Raw genomic sequence first — 12,333 nt, 5'->3', positions numbered from 1 at the left:
ATAAACATATGTACTGTATTGTAGTTAGAAAAAAAACAGCGTTGAATGTAATGAAATGCCATTTTCTGGGTGAGCCCCGGAGGCTCCCTGGAGCTTATCGGGCTAATGTATGTTATATTAGACTGGGACATTAGCTAAGGAGTTCAGACCTACCAAGGACCAGTGCCTGAACCTGGCCCCTTCAGTGAGGTTTCAGGGAGCAATGGCCCTGGAAAACCCCCTTGTGCTTGGGGTTTTCCTTATCTGCCATTGACCGGGGTTTGCACCCAGAAAGGTAGGCATAACAAAACAAACACCACATGATAAAAAACTAAAACAAAAAAATGAACAGAGAGGTAGAAACTCCCTACAATCCCAAGAAAACAAGCAAAAGAGCAAACATCACACTTTACTGCCGCACCAATCGTCCGCGCAGCCCTCCCCGCCCCGAGAGGGGGAGATGGGAGCCCCGGACCTACCGTGTCGGCTGCCTAGCATCAGTTCGGAAGCTAAGCTTCAACCAATGCGAAAAAAACGTCGACCAGTGGGAGGGAGGGTTGCCAGGGAGCCTCCGGGGATCACCCAAAAAATGGCGTTTCATTACATTCAATGCTGGTTTGCTGTGGGAAGCCCCTACGGCTCCCTGGAGCTTCATACCCAAAGAGAAGGAAAAGAAAGGGCTGACCCAGGAGGCAGCCACCACAAACTCTGTAACGCGAAGCCGAGACAACAGGCAGCAACCTGCGACCCAAGGCAACAAGAACGCACAGGAGCAGACGCGCATAAAGAATGGGCAACCAAGAACCCGTGCGACCCTCAAATCCCTGCACCCAAAATGAGCCCTAGACATCACCAACACAGCAGCAAAAGCTGCAAACGTCCGAACAGCACAGGCGCAAGGACAGACCGCAGGCTGGAAGACTTAAAAACTCTGCGGACGACCTGGAAGACCCAAGCCCTGAAACAGGGAACGAGGGGAACCGGATCAACCCAAAGCGCATCCCCAGACACTACGCAGGAATGGCAAAAAAGCGCAACCGGACAATACAGGACACACCCCCGGCTGAACCAATCAAGCATCAATAACCCAAGAACCCCTCCAGATAGCAGCCGTCCCAACAATCGCCAGAAGGATGGAGAAAGGCTGCAACCGTACAACACAGGACGCATCCCCGGCCAAACCAATCAAGCATAAAAAAAACAAAAAACCATCCGGAAAGCAGCCGTCTTGACAGTCGCCAGAAGGACGGAGAAAGGCTGCAAACGTACAAACCTACCACCAGTAACAAAAGGAGCATAAACCTGAACCGAAGGGGCTACCACAAACTGTATAGAAGATAAGAAGGCACCCTGATCAAGGACCAGGATGGCTCAGGTGATGCATGAGGAGGCCGGAGGTGAAACAAAACACAAGAAAGCGTACGAAACGGGGCAGATGTGACGTCCACCCTGAACGCAAGCCTGAGCGGCTCTGCCAGCGCTGCACAAAATGAGGCGACAGTAAGAAACATCAAAACTGTAGTCCTGAAAACCCAAGAAAGGACAAGACAACCCGATGCGAAAGAGAAGAAAACCTACGAGGAGCAAGAAAAAGTGCATAGAAACACCAGGAACGTCATACTGTCGCCGAGACAAAGCTGGGGTTTTCCAAGGCCATTGCTCCCTGAAATCTCTTTGAAGGGGCCAGGTTCTGGCGCTGGTCCCTGGTAGGTCTGAACTCCATAGCTAATGTCCCAGTCTAATATAACATACATTAGCCCGATAAGCTCCTGGGAGCTGTAGTGGCTCCCCACAGAAAGAAAATATCAATGTTCACTACCTTTCATTAATTTGTACTACATTACCATGATCATGGAAAGAGTTCAGAGGATCCGAGTACGGCATTAGTAATTTAAGAAGTCTTACCCTATGTGTGGGAATATCATCATCACGCATTTCATCCAGATTGCCTGAGATGGCGCGCTTCAGCTCAGGTCCTGCTTCATGCAATGTTCTCAAACCTATGGGTGGAATGTTTAATAAATATATAATTTCTTTATCTTTATCTACTTTGCACTCTTCTTCTATATACAATATTTATTAAGATGTTAACATTCAGACATTCTAATACAAATGTTATTTTGATTTTCTAAGGGGTAGCCCCACCAGTGCCTTTCCATAATTTATGCACACACACACCAGAGCCAATACTGTCTCAAGGTATTTCAAACTTTCTCACTGGACTAATGGAGACATCAATATCCTGTCCCCTCAATGAGGTAAGAGAGCTGTGGGGAAGGGGGGGGGGGATATGACCACCATACACTGAGGAAAACCCAAAAATCCAGCAATGAATGTAATGTAACGCCTTTTCCTGGGCACTCCTGTGGCTCTCTGAAGATCTCTCGCATAGACTGCTACATGCAAATGGGTCATCAGATATAAAATCAATGAAGCTTTACAAATATCAGGTGGGTTAACAAAAGCAAAGGCTTGAAACTGCCAAACTACTATAATAGAATACAACAATACAATGTTTGTGTACAAAGGACATGGGAGTAATGTACAAGTTGTAGAGACAGAAGTTACACAATCTATGAAGCCACTATCACACAAAGTGTTTCAGGCAAAAACATTACAAAAAAATAAAAAAAACTTTTCTGGGGGGAACCCCGTCAGCTCCCTGGAGCAATCCTAGGCTGATATGCTAATGTCAGACTTTGGCATCAGTCATGTGTATGGAGTTCTTAGGCCTACCAGGGACCACGGCCAGAACCGGGCCCCCTCAGAGAGGCAAGGGGAGCAATGGCCTAATAGAAGCCCCCGTGTCATTGGAAGCATTCTATGTCTGCCATCGACCGGAACAGGCACCCAGAAAGGTAAGCGCCTCAAAACAAACCCTTATTCTGGTTAAAATTGCTACCAAAAGCCAAACTAGTGGATAGAACTCCTCAACAGAAAACAAGCAAACTAGTGTGACGTCACACGCCGCCGCGCCGCTGGTAGGCCTAAGAACTCCATACACATGACTGAAGCCAAAGTCTGACATTAGCATATCAGCCTGGGATAGCTCCGGGGAGCCTCCGGGACTCACCCAGAAAATGGCGTTTCATTACATTCAACGCTGGTTTTTTTTTTTACAAAGGTGAGATTGGGGTAATACACTTAACCACTGCACTGCTTTGCATTAAAATATGACAAACCCATCGGTGCGCAGAAAATAAATTCTTTCCAAAAAATTATTTTATCTTCTTATATTGTTAAAATGCAGTCTCGGATCATGGGAAACTAAAAAAAAATATTGTATGTTATATACTTTAGCTGATGATGGAGCTGGGAGGTTGAGCAAATTATGGGCGCTGAGCGATAGAGCGCTCAATGTCACGAGGCCCTGCCACCCCGTTTGGCGGCAGTTGCTGCAAATATTATGTTTCACAATTATTTTGATGTTTCTCATTCGTTTCTTCACTTCTTTTGTTGTAAAATTATTCAAAAGTGTAATTTGTGGAATTTTTATAGTTCAATGTATGGAATATTGCTGTGCTCAAAATTATAGGGCTCATATGTGACATGTATATTATACTCTACTATCACTCAAACAGTGTTTTTGCTGTTATTACACTATATGTACATATTGTATGTACCTATCTACAAATGTGTTCACCATAACAAACCACTAAGTTGGTATAGTGAGCCCAAAACAACAAGAATGGCCGTGATGCTGGCTGACTCCCTCCCACCTTCAACACCCACTGACCAACATTTTGCCTCCCACCATACTGTTATTGTTTTTATTACACTCTTTACACATATATATACGTATCTACATGTTTTAATCACCATACTTGTACAACTAAGCTGGTATGTCGAGTTCAGGCAATAAGAGAGGTCGCCTCACACACAGCTACTATTATCCTGCTATTATCAGAATCATGGTCACTAAATCACATAAATGAATAATCTTCCACATGCTTATTTTGTAAAGGAACATGAGAAGTGGTTTGAAGAATTTTAGATGGACAAAATAATGGCAGTGTGCTGTGGCTAGTGCTGTGAACATCTTGAACAGCATTTATTCACTGATATCTGAATATTGTACACATTCTTTATCACAGTCAGGCTCTTCTGTAATACTGTACTATCAAGGCTAAATAATACCAAACATATATATTTGGACATTTTTATGCGATGCTGTGGTCACAATCTGAACAGCAATGCTGTTAGCTCATGCTGGGTGTGCCAGCCTTGGTTACTCACTCAGTACTGAGGCCTTCACACCCGGGAATGTTGCACCACGATTTTTTTTAAATGACGTCTGTTTAGGAGAGCCCTGAGGAAGCTGATGTGAACCCTGTGTAGCCGCGTGAGTTATGAATAATACGCCATACCAATGAGATCCCTGAGGCGCATTGCGCACACACCACAACGAAAGCCTCAAGGTGTGTTGCGTAGTGCAGTGGTTACTACTAAAGAAGAAATAAGCTAACAAAGTGAGAATGTTCATGGAAAATAACAAAGGAATTCTAAAAATATGACACTTGGATGACAGGCAAGACTATTATAATATGGAGTCAGTAGTTGTAGCAATAATACAGTAGTTTATTTACATTAATTTCAGAATGGAAATACAGGGAACAAAAGAATGGAAACTGCAAATGAATCACATAGAACAAGAGAAACATTAAAAATTAGCATAAAACTCGTAGTACCTAATGCCACCACCAGGAGCCTTCTGTGTGCAGCCATATACAGTGATCGATTCTCGAACTGATGACAGCCCACGGATAAACTAACTAACCTGATATGGAGGGAGCATTTCAGGGAGTTATAAGGGCTCATCCAGAAAGAGGCATTTCACTACATTCAATGTTAAGTTATTGGGAGAGTGGCTCCATGATCATAACTAGCCACAGAGAACTAAAATGAGACTCTTCAGGTAGGAGGAGAGATGGCATGCACTAGGATGAAGAAGAGAATCCAGGATGAGAGACATGGCCCAAATCAACACACAACTGACATGGGCCCAGGAACATTAACCAAATAATGGGCCCCCAGAACCCTGTTAGAACACTGAAACTCTCAAGCTCGAATATCAGCTCAGAACATGTTGGAGAAGACTGCAGCCAATGTACTAAACTGGCACACATCTTGGGCCTGAGGCTAGACTACAAGCTGGCTAGATTTGATGACAATGAGGACAACCTGCAAAATACAAGCCTTGGAAGAGAAAACCAAGGAAATGGTATCAACTAACAAGATGTCCACTGAGACAGAACCAGTGATCTGCAGGTAGAGGCAAAGAGATGCCACCAAACACAAGCAATGCACCCCTGGCCATGAATAACAAAGCATCAATCATCAATGTACCCCCTCTAATAGCTTACTGACACACTGTTTACTATTTCGCAAAAGATGACAATCAGGAAAAACAAAACCAAAACGAAATGGACAGAACAGCCCTGAATGAAACTAAAGAAATGTGGTTTGCAGTGTCATCAAATCTAGCCAGCTCATAGTCTACCCTAGGGCCCAAGATGTTTACGAATATGCTGCAGTCTTCTCCAACATGTCCTGGCCTGATATTTGGGCTCTAGAGTTTTGGCAGGGTTCTGGAAGCTCGGTATTTGGTTAATGTTCTGGTCACAGTCAATCGTGTGTTACCTTGGTCCATGTCTCCCAGCCTAAATTCTCTTCTTCGTCCTAATGCATGCTGCTGCTCTTCCTTCCTGGTAAGTCCCATTTTTGTTTTCTGTGGTTAGCTAACAACAGAGAGCCCCACCATGGGGGGGGGGGGGCTCCCTCAGAAACCCAGCCTCGAAAATAATGAAATGCCTCTTTCTGGATGATCTCCAGTGGCTCCCTAACTCCCTCTCTCCCTACAGGTTAGCCAGTTCATAGCTACATAAATTATCACATTAGATGGTTGCGTGAAGAAGTCAGACTGCCTGGTGGTGGTATTTGGTGCTATGAGTTTCGTGTAAATTTTTTTATGTTTAACTTGTTTTGTGTGAATTGTTTGTGGAGTTCTTTGTTGATTCCTGGGCTTTGGTATTTTTTGACCCTCTAGTTGTCTGTAAAGCTTCACTGACTTTCTGGATGCTTCCTGGTGTGGTGGTGAATTGTCACTTGCTCACTGCCCCTGTGTGAAGGGAGTTCTGGTTTCTGGTAGACCAAACAGAACTCCTTTATATTTTGTGTCCTATTTGCATGGAACAATCCCAGCAAGATAGCTTCAAAGAGTCACTGGGCCTCATCCAGAAAGATTGTTCGATTTCCTTGAATACTGGATTGTTTGTTAACCCTTAAACTGCGCAACATGTCATAGGGCGTGTTGAGTAACTGACGCAAAAGTGCGCATCACGTCACATGACGTTTTGGAGTACTATGCAAGATTTAGTTAAACGGCTTGTAGATACACAGGGGTTCACATCACCTTTCTCAGGACTCTGGTAAACAAACTCCATTTTGTTTTTAAATCGTGGGGAACATTCCCGGGTGTGAGGTCCTCAGTATTGAGTGAGCCACCAAGGCTGGTGCATGCAGCATGAGCTTACAGCACTGCTGTTCAGCCTGTGACCACAGCATCGCCTAAAAATGTAAAAAACCAGCGTTGAATGTAATGAAATGCCATTTTCTGGGTGAGACCCAGAGGCTCCCAGAAGCTATCCAGGCTGATATTGCTAATGTTAGACTTTGGCATCAGTCATGTGTATAGAGTTCTTTGGGCCTACCGGGTACCACAAGAAAGAACTTGGCCCCCCTCAGAGAGGCGTGAGGAGCAATGGCCTATAGAAACCCCTGTATGGTTGGAAGCATTCTATGTCTGCCATCGACCGGGTCAGGCACCCAAAAAGATAGGCGCCCCAAAACAAAGGCAATAAGAGGCAAAGGCAAAGGCAATTTATTCTGGTGAAAATTGCTACAAAAAGCCAAACTAGTGGAGAGAACTCCCCCAACAGAAATGAGCAAATGAGCATAACGTCACACATCACTGCACTGCTGTCTGCACAGCTCCCCCTTCTCCCTCCCAGGGAGGGGGAAGGGGGGAGCCCCAGTTCCTTGTGCCAGCAATCCACACCCCAGTTCTGAGGCTGGATATCAAAACACGCGAAAAACCGCCAACCGGAGGGAAGAAGGGTTACCAGGGAGCCTCACGGTCTCACCCAGCAAATGGTGTTTCATTACATTCAACACTGGTTCTCATGAGGGAGCCCCTTCGGTTCCCTGGAGCTACCTACCAAAAGATGAAAACCAGAGGGACTTACTCGGGAGGCGGTCGCTGCTCATTCCTCAACGCGAAGACGAGACAACTGGTTGCAACCGCTGACCCAAAGTGACACAGGCCCCGACTAGGCCCAGGAATGTGTACCAAGTAATGCACAGCCAGGATCCTGTTCCACCTCCAAAAACCCCACCCCTGAATGTCAACCCAAGACATATTAGCAAAAACAGCTGTAAGGGCAGCAAACTTACGAACGTCATGGGCACGGGGATAGATGGCAATCTGGCTAGACCGAATAACCCTGCGGATGACCTGGGAGACCCGAACTCTGGAACAGGGAAGAAGGGAAACCAGATCAACCTAAAGCATGTCCCCGGCCACAGAGTCTGTCGAGCACAAATAACGGCAAAAAGCCACAATCGAACACAACACATAATGTACCCCCGGCCTAACGAACCAAGTATCTACAACCCAAGGACCCCTCCGGAAAGCAATAGTCTCATTCTTCGCCAGAAAGAAGGAGACAGCTGCATATGAACAAACCAGGACCTAACGAGCAGAAACCCCTGCACCGGAGGAGAGCATGAAGCTCCCCAACCGACCCCCCAGAGGCCAATGCAAGCAAGAAGAGCCATAGAGAAACAGTCCTGAACTGAAGGGGCCACTACAAACCGAGGAGAAGAGGGATAAGAGAGCACCCTGTCCAGCGACCAGGATGGCTCAAGCGGCGCATGAGCAGGCCGGAGGTGAAACAATGCACGAGACAGCTTGTGAAACTGCGCAGAAGTAACATCAATACTGAAAGCCAGCTGCAGCGGCTCCGCCAGCGCAGCACGATAGTAAGCGACAGTATTCGACATGAGACGACGGTCCTGGAACAACCAAGAAAGAAAGGACAAGACTACCTTAACTGACAACGAAGTATACCTACAAAGCAAAAGAAAGAACTGAAAGAACTGCCAAGAGACCTTATACTGCTGTCAAGACGAAGCCTGAAGTTGGGACACCATCAATAAAGCCACCTGATCATCATAGAGATGATGATAGACTCGAGTCAAAAGTACCATACGCGAAAACTCGAAAAGAAGATTGAACCAGCCACGTGACGTACCAGACTGATCTGCTGAATGAGGCGGAGCCACGGGAAAACCTCTGGGTTCGAACACCAAGCAAGCAATGCCTGAAACCAAGGCTGGGCCAGCCAACATGGGGCCAAAAGGACTACTCTCCTCTGGTAAGTCTCCAAGCGAGTCAGGATTTTAAGCCACAGCGGAACCGGAGGAAAGAGGTACAGGAACCCCAACCTCAACCAGTCCTGCCAAAAGGCATCAACCTCAGTGGCCTCACAGTTGGGGCAGGGCGTCACATATACAGGAAGGCACCTCAAGCCATGCCGACGTGAAGAGGTCCACCTCCGGGTGCCCGAATGTCTGCTAGAGCCAGATGAACGAGTCGGTGTCGACCGTTCATTCTGTAGACAGGGGAACGAACCAAGACAGGCCATCTGCCAGGACGTTGGACGCCCCCCAAATATGAACTGCCAGGAGAGCCAAACCCGAGAATTCATCAGACGAGTCACCCAAAGCGACCAGCGCCAACAAGCCAAGGACCTCATGAAACCCCCTCGGTTCATGCAATTAACCACTGGGGAGCAGTCCGAATGGAGCCGGATCATCGATCCATGAGCAACCCAAACCCTCCGGAGAGAAAACCACACCACCATGAACTCCCGCACCATGCTGTGGGCTCGATGGAAGGACAGACCCTACCGCCCCTGGCCGGCCTAGTGAGCACTGGTTGCAAAGCCCCAGCCGAGAGACGATGCGTCCATGAACACATCAAGCGAGGGCTCGGGTAGGCGCCATGGCATTGAACCCCCCCAAAAAACGAAGAGGAAGCCGGCGATGCAGCAGCCGACACAAGGCTCCCAGGGGTAGAACCTAGCGATCTCGAGAGAGGCGGAAGAGATGTCCCCGAAGGAACCAGAACAGCTGACAAAGGCAAACCCGACCCGGCAGGTAGACCATCATTGCAAAGTTCAGGCTCCTGCACAGAACCCTCGAGCAACCGCCACATGACCCGGGAGCCACCCCCAAAGAAGCACGTAGAGAACCACAGCTGAAGGAGGGACTCCTGCACTCTATCAGTTCATCTTGGAGTGGGTGCGCATGGGTGTGGTCAAAATGACGACGTCTCTCAGGTGGGTTTCCCTCTTGTTTCCCTCTCCCTCCGGAGACCCCCCCCCCCCAGAGGGAGAGACAAAGAAGCAATTCGTGAGTTTCAGCCAAGTCTGAACCTGGGAGGGGACCAGATGGGATCTTTCTCCAGTTCACTGGGAACCCAAACTTGGCAAGCTGGGAAAGAACCAAATCCCTGGCGAGCAGACACGCGGACCAATTGGGAGCCCAGACCAGCCAGTCGTCAAGACAGACCAGCACTCGAACACCTAAAAGACGCAGACGGGCTACCATGACCCGGGTGAGGTGTGTGAACATATGAGGTGCCAGGTTTAACCCGAATGGGAGACAACGAAAGTGGTAACCAAGACGCCCCACAACAAACTCGAGCCAGTCCCTGAACCCTGGATGAATCGGGATGTGCCAATATGCATCCTTGAGATCCAGGGACATCATCCAAGAGCCTGTCTCCAACAGAAGCCAGACCTGGGACAGAGTGCTCATCTGAAAGGAGGAGCAAGAAACCCAGGGGTTCAGACGGGACAATTCCAGAATGATTCGCAGGTCCGCACTGTCCCGTTTCAGTACTGGAAACAGGAGGGAAACCCACCTAAGAGACATCGTCGTTTTGACCACACCCAAACGCATCCACTCCAAGTTCAACTGACAGAGTGCAGGAGAAGAGGCCTGCCCTATCAGCCCCGAACCCTCCCCCCCTCAAGGAGGAGAGGCCACCAAATGCCACTGCAGGCCATTGGAAATGACCCAAAAAGCCCATAAATTGTGAGACCAGGTGCAAACAAACAGAGCAAGTCTTTCCCCTCATCGTCCCGTCAATGGGGAGAACCACAAAAGAACCAACATCCCTTACGAGAACCAGACCTGCGCACAGAGTGATCACCGCACCTACCAGACACAGACAGAATCGAAGGCAGAGTCGGCTCCAAACCTGGCACCTGCAGCGGAACCCTGAGCCCTGGCATGACCCTTACGGGAGGAACCCCCCGGGACCCCCAGTACCATCGGATAATCAACAAGTTGGACATCGAACGACAGCTGGAAAAAGCCACCTGCAAAAATCGCTCAACGGCAGTGTTTGCAAACATCAAGGGACAAAAGGGCAAAGAAAACCTAAGAGCCAGGACCCAAGCAGATTCCAAGGAGGGGGCGAGCACAACCTGCCAACACGCGAGACGCGCAGTGAAAAGAGGGGTAAAAGCCCCAAGGGTTCAGGTAGGACAAGTCCAGAATGAACTGCAGGTCCGCACAGTCCCATTTCGGAACTAGAAACAGGTGGAAAACCCACCTGAGAGATGCCATCATTTTGACCATACCCAAGCGAACCCACGCCAGGATGACCCGACAGAGAGCAGGAGAAGAGACCTGCCCCTCCAGCCCCAAACCCCCCGAAAAAGAAGGAGCAATCCAACACCACTGCAGGCTGGAGGAAACGACCCAAAATACCAATGAATCGTGGGATCCAGCAAGAGGAAACAGCACGAAAATCAAGCATTGGTCAGAAGGTTGGAGCCAGAGTCGATCGACCATCACCAACACAACAGCCTCTTGAATGGTGGTTGGCTAGCCAGTGCGGGAGGTCTAGGAACCCCATCCACCCCCACTTCCCCCTACTGGGGAAGGGGGAGTTGCGCAGACAGCGGTGTGGCAGCTGTGGCGACGTCATACTTGTTCGATTGTTTTAAATTGGGGAGTTTTGCTTGCTAGTTCGGCTTTCGGTTTGCAATTTTTGCAATTTAAAAATTGCAATTTTTAACCAGCTGTAGTTTGTTTTATTATTCCTACCTTTCTGGGCTTCTGACCTGGTAGATGACAGACATAGACTGCTTCCAATTACATGGGGGTTGCCATGGTCTAATATATGCACATTAGCCCGGTATAGCTCCAAGAAGCCGAAGGGGCTCTCCACAGAAAAGCCAACCAAACCTTTAGAATAATCAAGCGTACCCTTGACTTCATGGAAAAGAAGGTAGTGATTCAATTGCACAAATATATGATGCACCCACATTTGGATTACTGTATCCTAGGATGGAGACCATATCTTCAGAAAGATATAGCTGCTCTGGAGATGGTGTAACACCATGTAATAAAAATCATTCCCGAGCTAAGTCAACTCATGTATCAGGAATGGTTGAGGGCCACAGGGTTAACAACACTGCAAACCAGGCATTACAGGGTGGATCTCATTGAAACTTTTAAAATACTGTACTTAAGAATTCGGAGGATGTGGATCCAGAATTTTTTTTTTCAAAAGGACAGATGTAACACAAACATGGAGCAATGGTTTCTAGCTCAAAAAGCTATAATGTACTACTGAGAACAGGAGATGCTTTTTCACCCACATGGTTAAACCCATGGAACTGCCTACCTTCCGAAGCCGTAAATACCAAAACTCTGTTAACTTTTAAAGTACAACTAAAAAAGATCATCAAGGTAAATGGGAGGACCTTCACAAGCCGCTGGCTTCCTGTCCTCGTTGAGGCCACATTAGTGGCTCTCTGGTAAATTCAGGTAAATACTTAAAAAACTCACCAGCCTGCAGAGTGACTGTATTGGCAGAGTCCTTATCAATTTGTTCTTTAATTTCTTGCTTCTTCTTTTTAAATCTTCTGAAGTAATCTTGAATTAGAAAAGTTGCATAAAACTTGCCCACAGTGACATCATCTTCAACTGTAAAGAGAATACATAAAAAGAGAATATTCATAATAATGAATATATATAAATGACAATTAAATTGAAAGCAAGTGAAGAGTCTTTGTATTGACCTGAGAATTATTAATTATTCTAAATTATACAAAATGAAAAGCACAAAAGTTTGCTGTTTTCATATTTTTAAGATAAATGTTAAACATAAAAATTTTTATATTTTAAGTATTAAGTCAAGGGCAAAGTATCTGATTTACCAGAAGGTTGGAGAGTACTGTATTGTTTCCTATAAACATTTATTTCCAATTCTTC

The 12,333-nt window shown here is 47.0% G+C and overlaps 1 protein-coding gene across 1 annotated transcript in view; it reads right to left on the bottom strand.

Annotated features, from left to right (window-relative positions):
• The window catches only part of LOC123758842 (Ca[2+]-channel protein alpha[[1]] subunit D), a 797,128-nt gene that overhangs the window by 144,449 nt on the left and 640,346 nt on the right, over positions 1–12,333 (bottom strand). The window contains exons 36-37 of the mRNA XM_069338501.1: positions 11,908–12,045; positions 1,885–1,979 (exon numbers count right to left, since the gene is read on the bottom strand). Coding sequence (XP_069194602.1) covers positions 1,885–1,979; positions 11,908–12,045 — 233 coding nt within the window. The remainder of the gene's footprint in view (positions 1–1,884; positions 1,980–11,907; positions 12,046–12,333) is intronic.

The sequence above is a fragment of the Procambarus clarkii genome, chromosome 1 (genome assembly GCF_040958095.1).
Source record: "Procambarus clarkii isolate CNS0578487 chromosome 1, FALCON_Pclarkii_2.0, whole genome shotgun sequence".
NCBI classification, from domain to species: Eukaryota; Metazoa; Arthropoda; class Malacostraca; order Decapoda; family Cambaridae; genus Procambarus; species Procambarus clarkii.
Note: the sequence above shows the minus strand (reverse complement) of the source record. Positions and strands in the feature narration are given on the sequence as shown.